The 16,588-nt window shown below is 42.5% G+C and overlaps 1 protein-coding gene across 1 annotated transcript in view; it reads left to right on the top strand.

Annotated features, from left to right (window-relative positions):
* Positions 1–1,462: 1,462 nt before the first annotated feature.
* Positions 1,463–16,588, top strand: part of LOC116658047 (anoctamin-6-like) — a 57,412-nt gene continuing 42,286 nt past the window's right edge. The window contains 5 exon segments of the mRNA XM_032462347.1: positions 1,463–1,493; positions 14,516–14,567; positions 15,463–15,656; positions 15,659–15,750; positions 15,977–16,090. Coding sequence (XP_032318238.1) covers positions 1,463–1,493; positions 14,516–14,567; positions 15,463–15,656; positions 15,659–15,750; positions 15,977–16,090 — 483 coding nt within the window.

The following is a 16,588-nucleotide window of genomic DNA, read 5'->3' on the forward strand; positions in this document are numbered from 1 at the left end:
AGAGCACTGTGTTTCAAGAAGTTTTTGGACCACAGGGATGTGAAGCCTTTCTCTGACCTTGGGTCATGAGGAATGCTTTTTCCAGGTAGTGGTTTGTCTTTCCAGCTGTCTTTCTTGGCCTTTGTTTTCTGGTTTTGTTTGGTTTTATTTTGCCACAGGAAGAGCTAAGCATCTCCCTTCTGGCTCTGGTTTCACACTTAGAAAAGCAGTGCCTACCACGAGATTACGCACATAGTTACTAAAAGGCCTTCATTTAGTACATCTCATCTTTAATACATCTGGATTTTCCTCTCAAAATACAAAAATTCTAATTCACATAAAAAAAAAATTCACCCATCACTGCTTAAAATATATGGGCAGACAAAAAAATAAATAGCCACCATTTGTATGATTTCATTGATAGGGAACCTGCAGGATAGGTAAAGACACAGAAAGAGAAAGGGGATTAGGGCTTGTCACAGGCTGGGGGAGGGAGAACATGGGGCGTGCTTTGGATACAAGCTTTTACTTTGAGGAAGAAAATAGTCTAAAACCAATCATGTTGGTCTCACAGCATTGTGAATGCACCTAATGCTCCTTAATTACACAATTTAAAATGGGAAAAGTCTAAATTTTATTCTTATAAACTTAAAATATAAAAATAGAATATACTATATTTGAATATAAAAAATCTGACTCCATATTAGGTCTGTTCTTTTGGCTTTAATCCTATGCCCTGTTTTCTAGGCTTAGTCGTGCTAGCTCTGAACCTTTTGTAAAACAATGTTGCCTTTATCCTGAAATATACAGGAGAGCTTATTCTCAAGGCTCTGATCTTTAAGAATATTAACACCTTTGCACTGATATAAAGACAACAAGTTGCAGAATAGAAAATAACTTTTGTCTTGTTAGAGGTTTTACAGAGGCACTATGACCTGATCCACGTAGACAGCTGCAGATCAAGATAATGACAGACTAATGTCCTGGAGAACCATCTTCCCCGAGTCAGACTTCAGGCTCTTTTTTTAATAATAAGGGCAAGGGCTGTCGTTGGTTGCTGCAAACTTGGCTTGGTGTAGGATTACTTTGTTCTTGGAATCCTTTGCTGCTGTCCACGTGAGTCAGATCATGGTGTCCCTGTAAAACCTCTAAGAAGACAAAAGTTATTTTCTATTCTGCAACTTTTTGTCTTTATATCAGTGCAAAAGTGTTAATATCCTTAAAGGTCAGAGCCTTGAGAATAGGCTTTCCTGTTTATTTCAGTGTAAAGGCAACATTGTTTTACAAAACGTGCAGAGCTAGCAAGACTAAGTCTAGAAAACAGAGCACAGGATTAAAGGAAAAGGAACAGATCTAATATGGAGTCAGATTTTTTCTTTTCCATTACAGTGCCTTTGGGTGAGAGCTAAGAGGATGATGCTTCCTGGGCGTGTCCTCCACTGTCCCAGGCTGGCGTTCAGGCAGGAGCCCTGCCAGATTCACCATGACTGTGGACCTGATCTCCCACAGAGAAAGTAACAATTATTGGATTAAAATTACCTGTCAAAATCCCTTCAATTGCCTGTAAACTATACCGCAGCAGGGGATGTCTCATTGGCCAGTCCATTGTCAGTCTCCCTTGATGCAAGGGACCAGCATCGTGGCGGGCTCCAAGGTGGCCTGGCCAGTGCAGCTGCCTTCTTTGCTCTGCAGCCTTGGCTTCCTAACGTTGACACTTTCAAAACTCCCATCCCTCTTCCCTCTGGCCTGATGTGAATGAACAAGGTCACTGCACCCACCTGGGCTGAGCCCAAGCCACACACAAAGCCCCATACACACAGCCCACCATCTGCTGTCTACATTTGGGCTCAAGTGCGCCCTCTGAACTCCCCCACTCCCAAAGGTCCGTATGCCCAGTGCCTCCGCCCTAGGGGTCTAGATCACCATCAGGACCATCAACCACCCAAGGCCCACAGGCCAGTGGTGGTCTGCCTGGGATCACCCTGACCTGTAGACTTAGTTGAGGCACAGGGAGCTGGGATCAGGGTGCCAGAGCGGGAATTGGAACCTCCTCCAGCCCAGCCTGCCTCACCCTGTAGCCTCAGACACTAACTATGCAGGTGCACACTAGGCCGGATCCCCCGCTGGTGGCAGTAGTCATCATTACAGGAGCCCAGATTTCCCCGCCCCAACCACAGGGTGAGGGGTGAGGGAGTCAGCTCAGTGTAGGGGTGCACTCGGAGTGAAGGGGATCCCGTGGTGACGGGGTACAAGTTGAGAGCTGAGGGGTCCACTCAGAGTGGAACTGACCTGGCTGAGAGGTGAGGGGGACAATCTCAAGATGTTGGGGGTCCTGCAGTGAGGCACGAGGGGTAAGCTTGGGGTGTAGGGGCCATAGCTTAAGACCTAGCAAGATGGAGTGTCAAGGCAGGGACCTCAGTGTGAGGAGAAGGAGCCCTGTCTTCAGGGTCTGGTGGGAGACTGGGCCTGGCCGGGAGTGGGAGGGTAGTAACAGGGAGGGGAAAGTTAGCAGGGGGAGAGGGGCTGGCTGGGTGTGGACTGGACCAGGGCGGTTGTGGTTCTAGTTCAGTGCCAGGACCCAGTCGGTGGCGGGATGGGGCCGTTGGGGATGAAGTCCCAGCGGGAGGAGCAGGAGGGGCCCCATCTGGCTCCTCCCAGCCCCAGTGGCCAGGTTCGGTAAAGCAGGAGCCCAACCCGAGCAGTTTGCGCTGCGGGAGGGAGGAAGGGGGCGCGCACTTGCAGACGCACAGACGTGCGGACGCCGGAACCGCCCAGAACGAGTGGAAGCTGGCGGGAGCCGGTTGCTCCTGGACCAGCTCCTGGAAGAGGAACACGGCCTGGGGTCTGGGCCGCTGCTGGCCCTCGGCTCAGCTGTCACTGCTGGCAGGTAAGGGGGCGCTGGTGGGGCCGCGCTGGTCGGGGAGCCAGCTGGTGAAGCCTGGGCTGTGCAGTTGGGAAGGCGCACAGGGAGGGGTGCATAGGTGAAGTACAGGCCGCACTTTCGTTAGGAACATGAGGCAGGTCCCGGCAGCTGCTGTGGTTCATGGTGACCCCCCCTACATTAGTAGTCCCTGAACCCCGCATTTTTGCCGCCACATATACCCGGGTTTAGGATAGCAGGTACAGCCCCAGGAGGTTGGAGGGCGCCAGACGTCCCCAGAGCATCTCTGACTGGACCTCAGACCATGGCCTGCTCTCAGGAGGCAGGTGCCGTGCTGTCTCCAGGTCTCGGATGGGATGGGGCTGCCCCATGAGAGCCCCTGAATTTGCTCCCATCTCCCCCACGGCCTGACCTTGGGTGCTGCCTCTAAAGCCCCAGGTTCGAGGGACTCAGCTTACAGGTCAGTCTGCTCCTGGGAGGTTGGCGCGGTGCGGTCAGTTTGTGGGGATGGCTTCAGCAACAGCGGGAAATGGTAGCAAACCTCTGCGCTCTCACAAGGCAGCCCCAATCCCGCCATCGCAGGTGCCGCCATCCCCTGACAGCACAGCACCCGCCTTCCAGGAACAGGCTGACCTGTAACCTGAGTTTCATGAAACTAGGGTAGCAGAGTCCAAGCCCAGGCCATGCGCTGGGGAGTTTGAAGCAAATCCACTGGCTCCCATGGGCAGACCCCATAACCCGCTGCTGCCTTCGACCACACCGCACCCTCCTCCCGGGAGCAGGCTGACCTGGGGACCGTGCCTGGGGCAGCAGAGGCTGAGCCCAGGACAGGCCACGGGGGAGATGGGGGCATATTGACCAGCTTGCCATGGGCAGCGCCCCTCTCCCCGCCGCTGCCCCAGGTTCGCCGATCAATTGTTTCCAAGTCACTGGGCTCCTGGCAGGCAGGTGCGGTGCCGTCAGGAGGCGGGGGCTGCGGGGAGGGGTGCTGCCCCAGGGGGAGCAGGTGGACTTGCTCCCATCTCCCCCAGGGCCAGGTTCGTAGGACGCATGTCATGTCAGCCTGTTCCTGGGAGGAGGGCTGAGTGTACTTGGGGCAGCCTCAGTGGCTGACAAGGATTTTAGAAGTGGGATCTAGCCCAGCATAACTAACTCTCCTTTCTTCTCTTGCTTCCTCAGTTGGTGGCTGTATCGCCTTTTTCATTATAGGTTATTGCCAGATAATGAACATAGGTCTCTGTGCTATACAGAAGAAACATTATTTAAAATCTGTTTTTATATATAGTGGCTAACATTTATAAATCTCAAACTCCCAAATTTATCCCTTCCCACCCCCTTTCCCTGGTAACCTTAAGATTGTTTACTAAGTCTGCAAGTCTGTTTCTGTTTTGTAGATGAGTTAACACTGTCTTTTTCTTTCTTTTTTTAGGTTGCACATATGAGTGATATCATTTGGTATTTTTCTGTTTCTGGCTCCCTTCACTTAGAATGACGATATAGGTCCATCCATGTTGCTGCAAATGGTGTTATTTTGTCCTTTTCATGGTAGAGTAGTATTCCAGTGTATAAATATACCACAACTTTATCCAGTCATCTGTTGCTACATTTAGGTTGCCTCCGTGTCTCGGCTATTGTATAAAGTGGTGCTACGAATACTGGGGTGCAGCATTCACATTGGAGTTCCCTCCAGTTATATACCCAGAAGTGGAGTTGCTGGATCATAGGGTAAGTCTACTTTTATTTTTTTGAGGGATTTCCATGTTTTCCATAATGACTACACCAAACTGCATTCCCACCAGCAGTGTTAAGAGGGTTCCCTTTTCTCCAAAGCCTCTCTAGCATTTATCATTCATGAACTTCTGAGTGATGGCCATTCTGACAGGTGTGAGCTGATATCTCATTGTAATTTTGATTTCCATTTCTCTGTTAATCAGTGATATTGAGCATTTTTTCATGTGCCTATTGGCCATTTGTATGTCTTCATTGGAGAAACGGTTGCTTAGGTATTCTGCCCATTTTTGGATTGAGTTGTTTGTTTTTTGTTATTAAATTGTATGAGCTGTTTATATATTCTGGAAATTAAGCCTTTGTCAGTCGTATAATTCGCAAATATTTTCTCCCATTTGTAGGTTGTTGTTTTGTTTTACTTATGGTTGCCTTTGCTGTGCAGAAACTTATGAGTTTAATTATGTCCCATTTGTTTACTTTTGCTCTTATTTTCATTGCCTGGGTAGATTGCCCTAGGAGAACGTTGCTAAGATTTATGTCAGAGAATGTTTTGCCTATGTTTTCTTTTAGAAGAATTATCATGTCTTGTCCATGTACATCTTAAGCCTGTACTCTAGATCTGTGCTTCAGTTTTGAATTTTGAGCTTTTTAGAGAACACCTACTCTTAGCTCATATGTCAGATTCAACATGTCTAAAGCTGGTTTCATAATCTTTTTCTTGCAGTGTCTCCACTTATTCAGTGGGATAATGATTCTTCCAGTCCTGAATACCCAAAGGCTTGGAATAGTCTTTACTTTATCTTTCTCTCATCACACTCCACATTTTGTCAGCTTCTGGAACTGTATGATTTTGGTTTCAAGTGTCTATTCTGATTGCTGATACTCTGATGAAGAGCTTTCATCCCTGATACTTGGATGTTCTCTCCCCACCTTTCGATCTACCTACAGTTTTGACCCTCCAACATGTTGAGTCAAGTCAAAGACTTACTACAACCTGATCTCAGCCAGGTCGTCTCAGCCCTCCATTTTTGGCCTTACCTTATGTGTTCCAATCATTATGTGCCTTAGTACCCTAGTGTAACCTGTGCTTTATCAAAAGCCAGGAGTCTCCAGCCTTTTCCTATCCAGTCCTCAGTTAAAACAGCTTAGAATTGCCCTGAGAACTAGTTGGAGCCCCATCCCCTTCATAGAGTCTTCCCTACTTACTCCAAATACTTCTAGCTCCTCTTTGTATTCCTGCACTGTTTATGACTGGTAGCCCGTAATCTTGGCTTTGAGTACTGACTTGGTACCATTCCCGGGTGGTTTCCAATGTGCCTCCTCACTTAGCTGGTAACTGGAGAAGACTCCCTTGTTCAGCCTCCTTTATACCCCTCACCCTGCTTAGCATCAGGCAATAGCAGGCATCAAGACAGTGCTTACCTACTTTATTCACAGGGGTGGTGGTGTGGAGTACAGCTAATAACTTTTAATTCAGTGTTGCAATTAAAAAAGAAAGCCAAGAAAATCCATAAAACTTTATCTCCATGTTCAGTTTAGTGCTTTACCTCAACAGTTTTCTTAACTCTGTGTTTACATTCACATAGTGTTCAGTGCTTGTACAGTTCCCTGAGGCAAACAGGTGAGATGTTATGTTTGACTTTCACGTTACATATCATATTGGATATATTTGTGGAATGACAAAACCTTCTTTTATAAGTAAACAGCCGGAAGCCCAGAGAGACTAAGAGCCTAACCCAGAGTCACCTGGTTAGTGTTGGGCACAGGCCAGGACCACGGTTCACATCTTCCAGCTGATCCTCTTCCAGTGCCTTTTCATTCCAGTGCTGGGAAATGCAGCCCCATCAGCCAAATGGCCAAGTCATTTTGCTGCCCTCTTACCTGCCAGTGATGACAGTGCTATGAAAAGTGGCAAAAGAAAGGTCAGAAATAGGAGTGATAAAAGACATAGAAGTGCTGGAAATGGATCCTTAACCTCCTTCTCCCTATTTAAGCACCTCACAAGTGTCCCACTCTGACAGTGCTATTCATTTTTTATAACATAGCCTTTAAAATGAGACTGATCTTTTATAGGACATGCTTTTACCGTGATCCCTTTCCTGCTAGTAGTCACTGACAGGGACAGAAAGTGCCCGACTGTGCTCTCTTTGTCACGTAGGTGGGAGGGAAAGTGGGAGAGGGAGCAAGTTGAACTGGAGCTGAGCTTTTTACAGCTCTGTTGTTCTAGGATCAGAGCAGTTCCACTCCTGCTTTTGTCACCTCTCCACCTCTGAGTCCCAGACACCCCCTCCTGCCTGCTTCCACACACACCACTTCCTGGGGGAGGACATGGTGGTGGGCAATGTGCCCTCTGCCCTCCGCTCTGGGAGGTGCAGGCGTCTGCTTCAACTGTTAAGCCATTATGGTAATTGGGCATTCCCAGCTTTTCTAGACATCTCCTTTCTAGCTCTGAGAAATTGGAAATGTAACTTTTAGCCATAAATGGACTATATTAATGTATTCAGTGTCATTAATGTGATGTTACCTGTAAGGTATTCTGTGACTGGATAGGAGGTTTTTTATCTCACAGGATGCTTCACATCCAATTCTAAAAGCCTACAGACTGCAGGTGTAATTCAAGTTCTTACATGTCTATAGGGCAGACATGAACATTATTTGGTAATATAACCATATGTTCATAGATTACAGTTAGTCTGCCAGCTCTGTATCTAATTAAAGTTTAAATTCCAAACACTTGAAGAAAATTTGCAGAACATGTGTTTTTGCCTGTAACTAGTTGCAAAAACTGAAAGCAAAACTCTACCACAAACTATAGTGTTTCCAGTGGAGAAAGCCCTCTGCTTTTACAACCTCTAAGTAATGCAGTGGTTCTTTGGGTGAGATGAAGGATGCCAGCGTATTTTGTTCGGAAACTAGAGTGGCATGACAAGTATTCTGGGACTGGTTACAGTTGAACCTCTACTTCCTATATCCTGGACTCATTACAGAGGCAATGTTAGTGTGGTAACCAGCTTCTGAATGCAAGTGTAGCTAGGAAGACAACAGAGAAAATAGAAGGGATATAAAGTAATGGAGGAACTTCAGAGCAGTAGAAATGATGACTTTGACACCACCACCAGCTGCTGACGTGAACTTGGCAGGAATTTGTGAGAAGCGGTGGGTGACTCATTGCAAGCAGGGAAGCCCTGCAGGTTTTGGGTGAACAGGCAAAGGGGAGAGCAGAGATGGTGGCCACCTGGGAGCTGAGTATTTGTGTTCTGAATGTGAAAATGTCTGGCTCCCTGTTCAGTTTTGCAGCCACAACTTCACATGACTCAGGGCATTATTTCCACCAGAAAACCATAAAAACATAACCTCTGTTTCCTTAAGTGTTTGTTCTCGATCTGAGATGATTGTCCTGTGGTGGGAGGTAAGTGGGTGATGGGGCCTATTACATCACCCCTTTTCACTAAAAGTCTACCTAGCTGCTTTTCACCCTACTCCTAGAGGTGCTCTCATTCTGTTATACTTAGACCTGTAAAAAGGGCTTTCCTGAATTCTTACATGAAGAGGGATGGTTATGTGTAGTTTTAAAAAATTGCTTGGGTCATATGGTCCTTTGTTCCCTCTATTGGAAATCACTCTTCCAGAGCAAATTGTATGCATCTAAAGAAACTATGTTATTTCTAAGATGTCTTCAGAAGTTTTGCTGTAGGTTTAAATCTTTGCTTGGTGATGGCATCCTGATTGTTTGAAGGAGGCAGCCCTCATTAGAGGCTTTATTTGCTTCCTGTCTGAGAGTTCCATTACTGGCAGTAGATTGTTCTTAGGCAGAGTTAGAAAGTTACCTGGTCTGAGAAGCTGACCTTGCCTGCAGTTGGGAATTGGCAGAAGAGTCAGTTATGGAAGGAAGGCTTTAGGATTATCTGGTAACAGAGTTCTGGGATTCCAACCCTGGGAAACCTCAGCTCTTGTAGAGTATGTTCTGTAACAATAGGCTATTGGAAAAGTTTAATACTTGCTATGGGATGTAGAGTTGGGAAAAGACTTAAAAGTAAAAGAACCTTAAAAAATAATCTCCTGGGGAGGGTATAGTTCAAGTGGTAGAGCTCATGCTTAGCATGCACAAGGTCCTGGGTTCAATCCCAAGTACCTCCTCCAAAAATAAATAAACTTAATTATGTATGCCCTGCCAAAATAAAAATAATTAAATAATACAATAATAAATAAATAAAAATATTATAAAAGAATCTCCAAATATTTTAAAGACAGTTCTCAGAATGACAGCTTTTCTGCATAAGACTAACTCTTCACAGGGGAAGCAGGGAGAAGGTGTAACTTCACTTATGGTAACTTAAAAGGTAAACCTTATGCCTCCCACTTGGCTGTTTCCTGGTGTACGTTCATCTTCCACATCTGTAGTTTTAGACATGATGTGTCAGTTTTCTGGTACTCCATTCTGCTTCTGAGTGAGAGACTGACACAAAGTCACATAGCAATTGAAAAATTGTACAAAGGACTTTATTATTAAAAATGTAGACCTGTGGCAGGGTGCTGCATTTGCAAGTGACTCTCAGTACAGAGAACACTTAAAAGAATGCAGTGTTATTTCTTCTTTATTCCTTTAAGCCTTTGAATAGAAGCTTTTCTTTGCAGAGTTTCTGGAGTACATCAGAAAAAGCAGGAACTAAAAACAGCTTTAAGAAAGCACCAGTATAGACGTTGCTTATTGTATGTTATCTGCCTTAAAGATAATTCTTTAAAGCAGGAAGTTGTAATTCTCAATTTCTTAAGCAAATATAAATATTCATGACTCTTAATAACATTCTTTGTAGGACAGAGCTGCTTTTGCTTCCATTCTGAGCATTGAAAGCCTTCTATGATATTTCTACCAGTCCTCAATATTTTATTTTCCCTCTGTTGTGAACTTAAATTATTAAACTTGAAACAGATATAAATATCATTAACTTGCTACATATGTAGATATTCAGTGTTACATGGTCAGAAAGTTTGTGCACATCACACGTATCTTCATAATTCCCCCCTTTCCAACTGTGTTCCCTGATGAAAGGTTGGTGGGAAATGGCATTATGGGGATATGTCTTACAGTACACAGTGTTTCCCCTGTCCCCTCTACCAGATCTGGATGTTCTTTCAACTTTCAGCTTCTAAACTTACTAGCTCTTTTTCATAAGACAGGTATAACTCATCCCCCTGTGCACACACACATGCGCACAGACACACACACACAGACACACACACACACACACACACACACACGGCTGTAGGGGTTAGCGTGCACCATCCCATTCTCCCACTCCAGCTCTGGACCCACCCACTGGAGGCAGTGTCTTGCACTAATTCATTTGTAAGTTCCCTTTAAAAACTCGAGTGGTCGGGAAACTGGACTGATATCCACACCTAGTAGGCAGGCCCTCAAGGGATCAGGTGTCTCTCAATTAGTGTTGATTCTGGGCCTGGGGACATGAGCAAGGTTAACTTCTATGGTTAATGCCAGGTTATCTTAATGTTTGAGTACCTGGGTTTCATGGCTTCCTGTACCATCTGTGTGACCAATGATTCCCACATTTCTGTTTCCCACTAGACTTTTTTATCCAACTCTGGACTCTTACAATCTTCTGCTGATTTGACATCTTCAGTTGGATCTCTGATATCTTAAAACCAACATGTGTAAAAACAGCTCTTGGTCCTTCTATCCCCCAAACTGGTTCTTTCTGCATTCTCCCCCATTCAGTTAGTGGAACCTTAATCTTTCCAGCTGCTTGGGTCAAAAAACTTGGAGTTATTCTGACTCTCACTGACATACCACATGCATTCTGTCAACAAAACTGGTTTAACACTGCCTTTAAAACATATCCAGAACCCAGTCACTTCTCACCATGGCTCCTGCCTCCACTGCTGCTTCCCTGCCCTAAGCCACTGTCCTCTCCTCCTACACAGCCCTACTCAGTGGCTTCCCTCCTTTCATCTCTGACCTGTATCGACTATTCTCACCTGGCAGTCAAGTGAGCCTTTGAAAACCTAAGTTAGATTGTGTCGTCCTTCTGCAGTGCCTCCCCATTTCACTCTGGGTAAAAGCCACAGTCCTACAACGTCCTGCAAGTCCCTACAGGATCTGCACTGACCCTTCACACAGCCCCAGCCCTGCCCCCATCCTGGAACATGCGAGGTGCATGCTGGCCTTGGTGATGGTTATTCCATCCACCTGGGCCTTCTTAACTCCTAGTCCTAGTTCTAACCTCAGTCCTCAGTGTGGCCTGCTCTGGTATTTAATACAACATCACCCTCATCCCATACTCTCAACCCTCTTTACCTTGCCCTTTTTTCTATTTTCCATGGTCCCTCTTTCCTAACATGCCACCTCCTCTGCTGCTCTGTTGTGTGAATTGTCATCTCCACTCCCCACCCAAGCTAGACTCCAAGCTCCGTGAGGACAGGACTTTTGTTTATTGATCTATTCCTACTGCCTAGACTAGTCCTGGGTACATAGTTGTCAGTCAAAATTTTTTTGCTGAATAAATAAAGACTATTTTAGAAATGAATCATCCTTTCAGGAACGGGTGAGGAAAGGAAGCTGCATGAAAGAAAATGGTGCAGTAAATAATGATATTTGCCTGTTGTTCTTTGTGTGATATGTATATGTGTTTTAGGCTTAATTTGGTATCCCAGTTTCTTAATTTAAAGGCTGTATTAAGATATAATTTACAGGCCATAATATTCACACATTATAATTGTACAAGTCAGCCATTTTAGTTATTTCTAGAGTTGTGCAACTGTGTCCTCAAAAAGTTCCCTTGTGTCCATCCATATGCAGTTCGCCCTCCCCCCAGTGGCACCCTGATTTTATTTGTTTATTTATTTTTGGCAATCACATCTCAAAAGAATAATTTACACAGCAGTACTAATAAAGCTTTGCAGTTTTAGAAATGACACACTTAAATATGAAATCAATGGTCATTGCTGAATGTAGGTAGCAGTATCAGACATCGGTGAGAATGGACTTGAGTGCCAGACTGGCTGCAGTCTTACCCAGCTCCACCATTTACCAATTTACCCAAATTATTTTCTTCCTCAAGCTCTTTGTCTGTTATATGGGGGTAATAATAGCAGCTTACAGAGTTGTTGTGAGGATTAAGCAAACAGGGAAACAAAATTTAGTATAGTGGCCAGCTTATGTTATTACCTAAAAAATAGCCTTGCAGGTAGAGAGCAAAATTTAAATCAGTTTCTAAAGTATGTGTAAAATATGGTCCAGTTCCTGCCTGGTTTGTAAACACGTATGCCTACTGCAGAATGTAAAAGCAGGCTAATTTCCAACAGAAAAGATCATTTCTCAGCATTTCTTTCAAACGTAGTTGCAAAACCATTTTTACTAAATTTTCTGTGCACATCCCTGACAGAGCTTTGACACCAGGGAGGTAATTATCTACTTTTTTGTTAAAATCATGCTGACCATCAGAAAGTGTTCTGAATTATATTTTAGCCTTTATGTGGGGAAATACTGTGAGACTTCTTCTAAATTAATGGGGGTGGTATTCATTGTAGCTCTTGTAGCCTGATAAGCCTGCACTAAATTATCTTTTTTTAACTTTTAATTAAAGTAATTAATTAATTTTTTGCAGGGGGTGGTAATTAGGTTTTTATTTATTTATTTTATTTTTAGAAGGAGTACTGGGATTGAACCCAGGCCCTTGTGCATGCTAAGAATATGCTCTTTCACTTGAGCTATACCCTCCCCCCTAAATTATTTTTAATAAGGTCTTTTTCTCTGTTTTGTTATTTTCTTTCATGTACAGATTGCACAAAGCAGGGTATCAGAAGCCTCTCAATTCCAAAGACGGTAATACTGAAAAACATTGCCCAGTGACAGTGAATCCTTAGCATATGAAGAAAGATTGTAAAGTCCTGAATGAATTAAGAAGGTATTGCTACATTAACATACATGTAACCATGGCTCTCTTACCTTATTATTCACTCTATAATGAAGATACTCCCCACACATCAAGGTTGCTTTGTTTGATATAGGGAATATCTAAAGCCTTTAGTTTCTGCAAGAGGAGCAGGTAATTTATCAGAAGTGTGAATGGTGTAAGCTGCTCTGTCTAGTATGGTAGCCACCAGCCACATGTGGCTATTGTGAATTGAGATGTTCTATAAGTGGAAAATACATAATAGATTTTCAATACTTAGTACAACAAAAATAATGTAAAATATTTATTAATAAGTTTTAAAAGTGTTAATCACACTTTTGAAATGATAGCATATTGGATATTTTGGGATAAATATAATTATCACAGGAATTAATTTCACTTATTTTTCATTTTCTAAATGGGATTACTGGAAAATTGTGACTTGCATTATGTTTCTATTGGACAGTGATGGCTTCTAACTTATTGCAAATAATATGAAAAGAAAACTTTGATTAAATATTTTGTAATTGAGTAGATTTACATCATATTAGTTTCAGGTGTAAAACACAGAGGCTCAACATTTTTATAGGTTATATTCTGTTTAAAGTCACCATAAAATAATAGGTATATTTCCCTGTGCTGTATGATATATCCCTGTAACCTATCCATTTTATATGTAGTACTTTTTACCTCTCAATCCTCTACCCCCATCCTGCCTCCCCTCTCCTCCTTCTCCCCATTGGTAACCACCAGTCTGTTCTGTGTACCTGTGAGTCTATTTCTGTTTTGTTATAGTCATTAATTTGATTTATTTTTTAGATATACATATAAGTTAATAGATAGAATATTTGTTTTTCTTTCTCTGACTTATTTCACTTAGCATAATACCATGTAGGTCCATCCATGCTATTACAAATGGCATTATTTTATTTTTTAATGGCTGAGCAGTATTCCATTGTGTGTGTGTGTGAGTGGGTATATATGTGTGTGTATACATATATGTATATAATATACCACACCTTCTTTATCCTGTCATCTGTCAGTGAGCATTTGGGTTGTTTCAGTGTCTTGGCTATTGTAAATACTGTTGCTGTGAACATTGGGATGCATGTGTCTTCTTGAATTATATTTTTCTCAAGACATATGCCCATAAGTGGGTTTGCTGGATCACAAGGAAGTCTATTTTTAGTTTTTTAAGGAAACTCTACTGTCCCCCATAGTGTCTGCACCAATTTACATTCCCACCAACTGTGTAGGAGGGTTCCTTTTTCTCGTAAAATGTCAAAAAGTCTCTTCCTTTATATACTTTCCTTACAGTTTAGGACACAATTTGGCAAAAGCCAGATAGAATTTAATAGCAGTAAATACAGTACTTTTTTAAATGGCCATGCATTATGGATAGATAAGTTATTGATGAGTTTGTTCTCTATTTTTGTAGATGTAGAAGTTTTTATAGCTTCACAGACATTTCAGTCTTGCAGACAGAAAATTTCTTTGCATTTTGCTGAACTTGTCTGGGTGGTTTTATCGAATTTGTCCCAGGCCTGCAGAGGTGGATACACATCCAAACCTGAACCATTTGAATGTCTGCAAGATTTTAAAAGTCTAGAATATCAGATCTGGACTATAACTCTGGTAAATAACATCAGTGAGTGGGACTCAAAAAAACTCCATTTGAGTGCAAAGCCTTTCATAAGCCAAAAAAGGCTTTGAAATTGTGGCAAAGCCAGAGACTTTTGTGCACCACAAATGGCCACATACCCATGGGGACAACCACAGGCCTTCTGGAGTGCCAAGGGAATTTCATGTGAGGAGTCCAGCACTCACAGGAATCCAACAAGCCTCTGCCAGCCAGAGCCCCTTCATTGCTGCAGTGCTGTTTTGAGCAAATGTATTTTCATCAGGTTCAAATTAGTTTGTTGTTATTTTTTTGCATAAAAACAATCAAATTCTTGTTCCCTTGGTGAAAGTAAAAGCCTTACATTTTCTGATTTCTTTTGACAGAGAAAAACATGAGCCTATGAATCTAACCACATCTGTGATGGTCTGCAGCTGGAAGCAACCAGATCAGTGTCAGTCCCTTTGCAGCCATTGGCTGGGAGCCTGCATGTTACCCAGAATGCTAGAATGGCATCTGAAATATGTCACCCCAGCCACACGTTCTCTGGGCTGTGAGGGGAGTCAGGCAGAATCTGCATTGCGGAATGTATGTTTCAGATCCAAAGCTAGGAAATCTTTTTTAATAGCCAAAGAATGTAGTCATAAATATATCTATTAATGTGTTTATGCAAGAACTTTTTAAAGATTTTTTATTATAAAAACTTACCCAAAAGAATTGAAAATATAAGAATAGTGGAATTAAAAATCGTCTATACCTTAATCCATAAATATCCATAAATAATCTTGAAATCCTTCTAAACATTTTTTTTGCTCAAATATAGTTATTTTTCCCTTCCAAAAAGAAAAATTATTATTTCACAATTTTTTGCTTTTCCCTTTTATTATATATTCCATATCAATAAATATAATTCTATTAAATCCTTTTTAATGGCTGTTTAACACTATATTGAACAGATATGTAAATAGTCCTCTTCTAGGTTTGAGAAATTAAAAAACTTTTCATTACAATACCACTGCAATGAATATTTAGTTGTTTTTATTTTTAGTTACTAATTTGGACTAAAAATTAACAAGTTTACTTTTCTTCAACTAAAACATTGGTAATTTTATGAATGAAATGTAAGGATTTTAATTACTTTTTTCAGTAATTTCAACAAAGAAATTATCTTTAAGGCAAAAATGTATGATGGTTTGCAAGTCTATTTTTATTATATCTTCGCTTTTACCAATGTCATATGTGTGTGTGTTTTCACATGTGCTTTAACTACCAGCAACGTAAGAAAAACCTGTGTACTAAAAATGTGAAAATAGTTTCCTGGTTTCTGTTTTCATTCTCCCAATATAAGTTTTGGATGACAAGCTTGTATTTGTAAAAGTACACACCCCGTGGGAGGTGCTGTGTATATACGCTGAGATAATGCACATCAAATTTCCTCTGATGTCCAATGATCTGAAAACCCGGTCCTCAGCCTTCAATAATTTCAGCTGTTTTATGAAAGTCCTCCAAGTGGATGAAGGTATCATCAAGCCGGAGCAACAATTTTTACTGCCCTGTTTGAGAAGAGCTGCGTGAATTACTTTTATATTCAGGATAGAGATGCATTCTTCAATCCAGACACCAGAAGCCACATTGTAAGTCTAAACCGAGTTTAGCTGCTGTCTTGGGTGTGATTTAGAACCTGCTGTTGAATTATCAGTGATTTGGTTTGGTTGGTTTGGTTTGGTTTTTAAAAGCTGCCCATAAAAAGGAAAAAAGAGAAAGAAAATAAATATGCCTACAGATTCCTGGTAGGATAGTAAACAGTGGCTGGTTAGTTACCCTGTATAAACAACACACTCTCTTTTAGAATTTTTTTAGGTTTACTTCATCCTTTCTCAGACCAAGTATCAAGTAAGGGACAACATTAAAAAATTCGGGATTAACAGGCTTGTGAGCTCCAGGATCTTCAAGGCAGCTTTCCCTCCTCATGGTGTAAGTCAAATGGCAAAAATGAAATAAAGCACCTCATGTCTCCTCTGGTGTTAACAGGAAAGGGCTAATCTTCTTGACCTTGTTTCTTCCTGGGTAAAATGAAGATAATATGTCAGGAGGCTACATGCTCATTTAGGGCAGGACCCATGTTGTCTTCTTCACTGCTCAATCCCAGGCACCGGGAAGGCCGAGTTTAAATGAGTGAGTGAATGAATGAATTGTAGTTCCCCCAGAGTTACCGTGTGGGGCCATGCGGATTAGCAGCTAAGAGCACAGACTCGAGAGGGGAGGGTACAGCTCAAGTGATTGGGTGCATGGTTAGCACGCACAAGGTCCTGGGTTCAGCCCCCAGCACCTCCTCTAAAATAGACAAATAACCCTAATTACCTCCCCACCCCCCACCAGAATTACCTTATTATCTCCCCGCCACCAAAAAAAAAAAAAAAAAAAACAAAGAGAAGTGGCCATGAGTGTAGACTCAAGCTAGAACACCTCTGC

The sequence above is a fragment of the Camelus ferus genome, chromosome 19 (assembly GCF_009834535.1).
Source record: "Camelus ferus isolate YT-003-E chromosome 19, BCGSAC_Cfer_1.0, whole genome shotgun sequence".
Lineage (NCBI taxonomy): Eukaryota > Metazoa > Chordata > Mammalia > Artiodactyla > Camelidae > Camelus > Camelus ferus.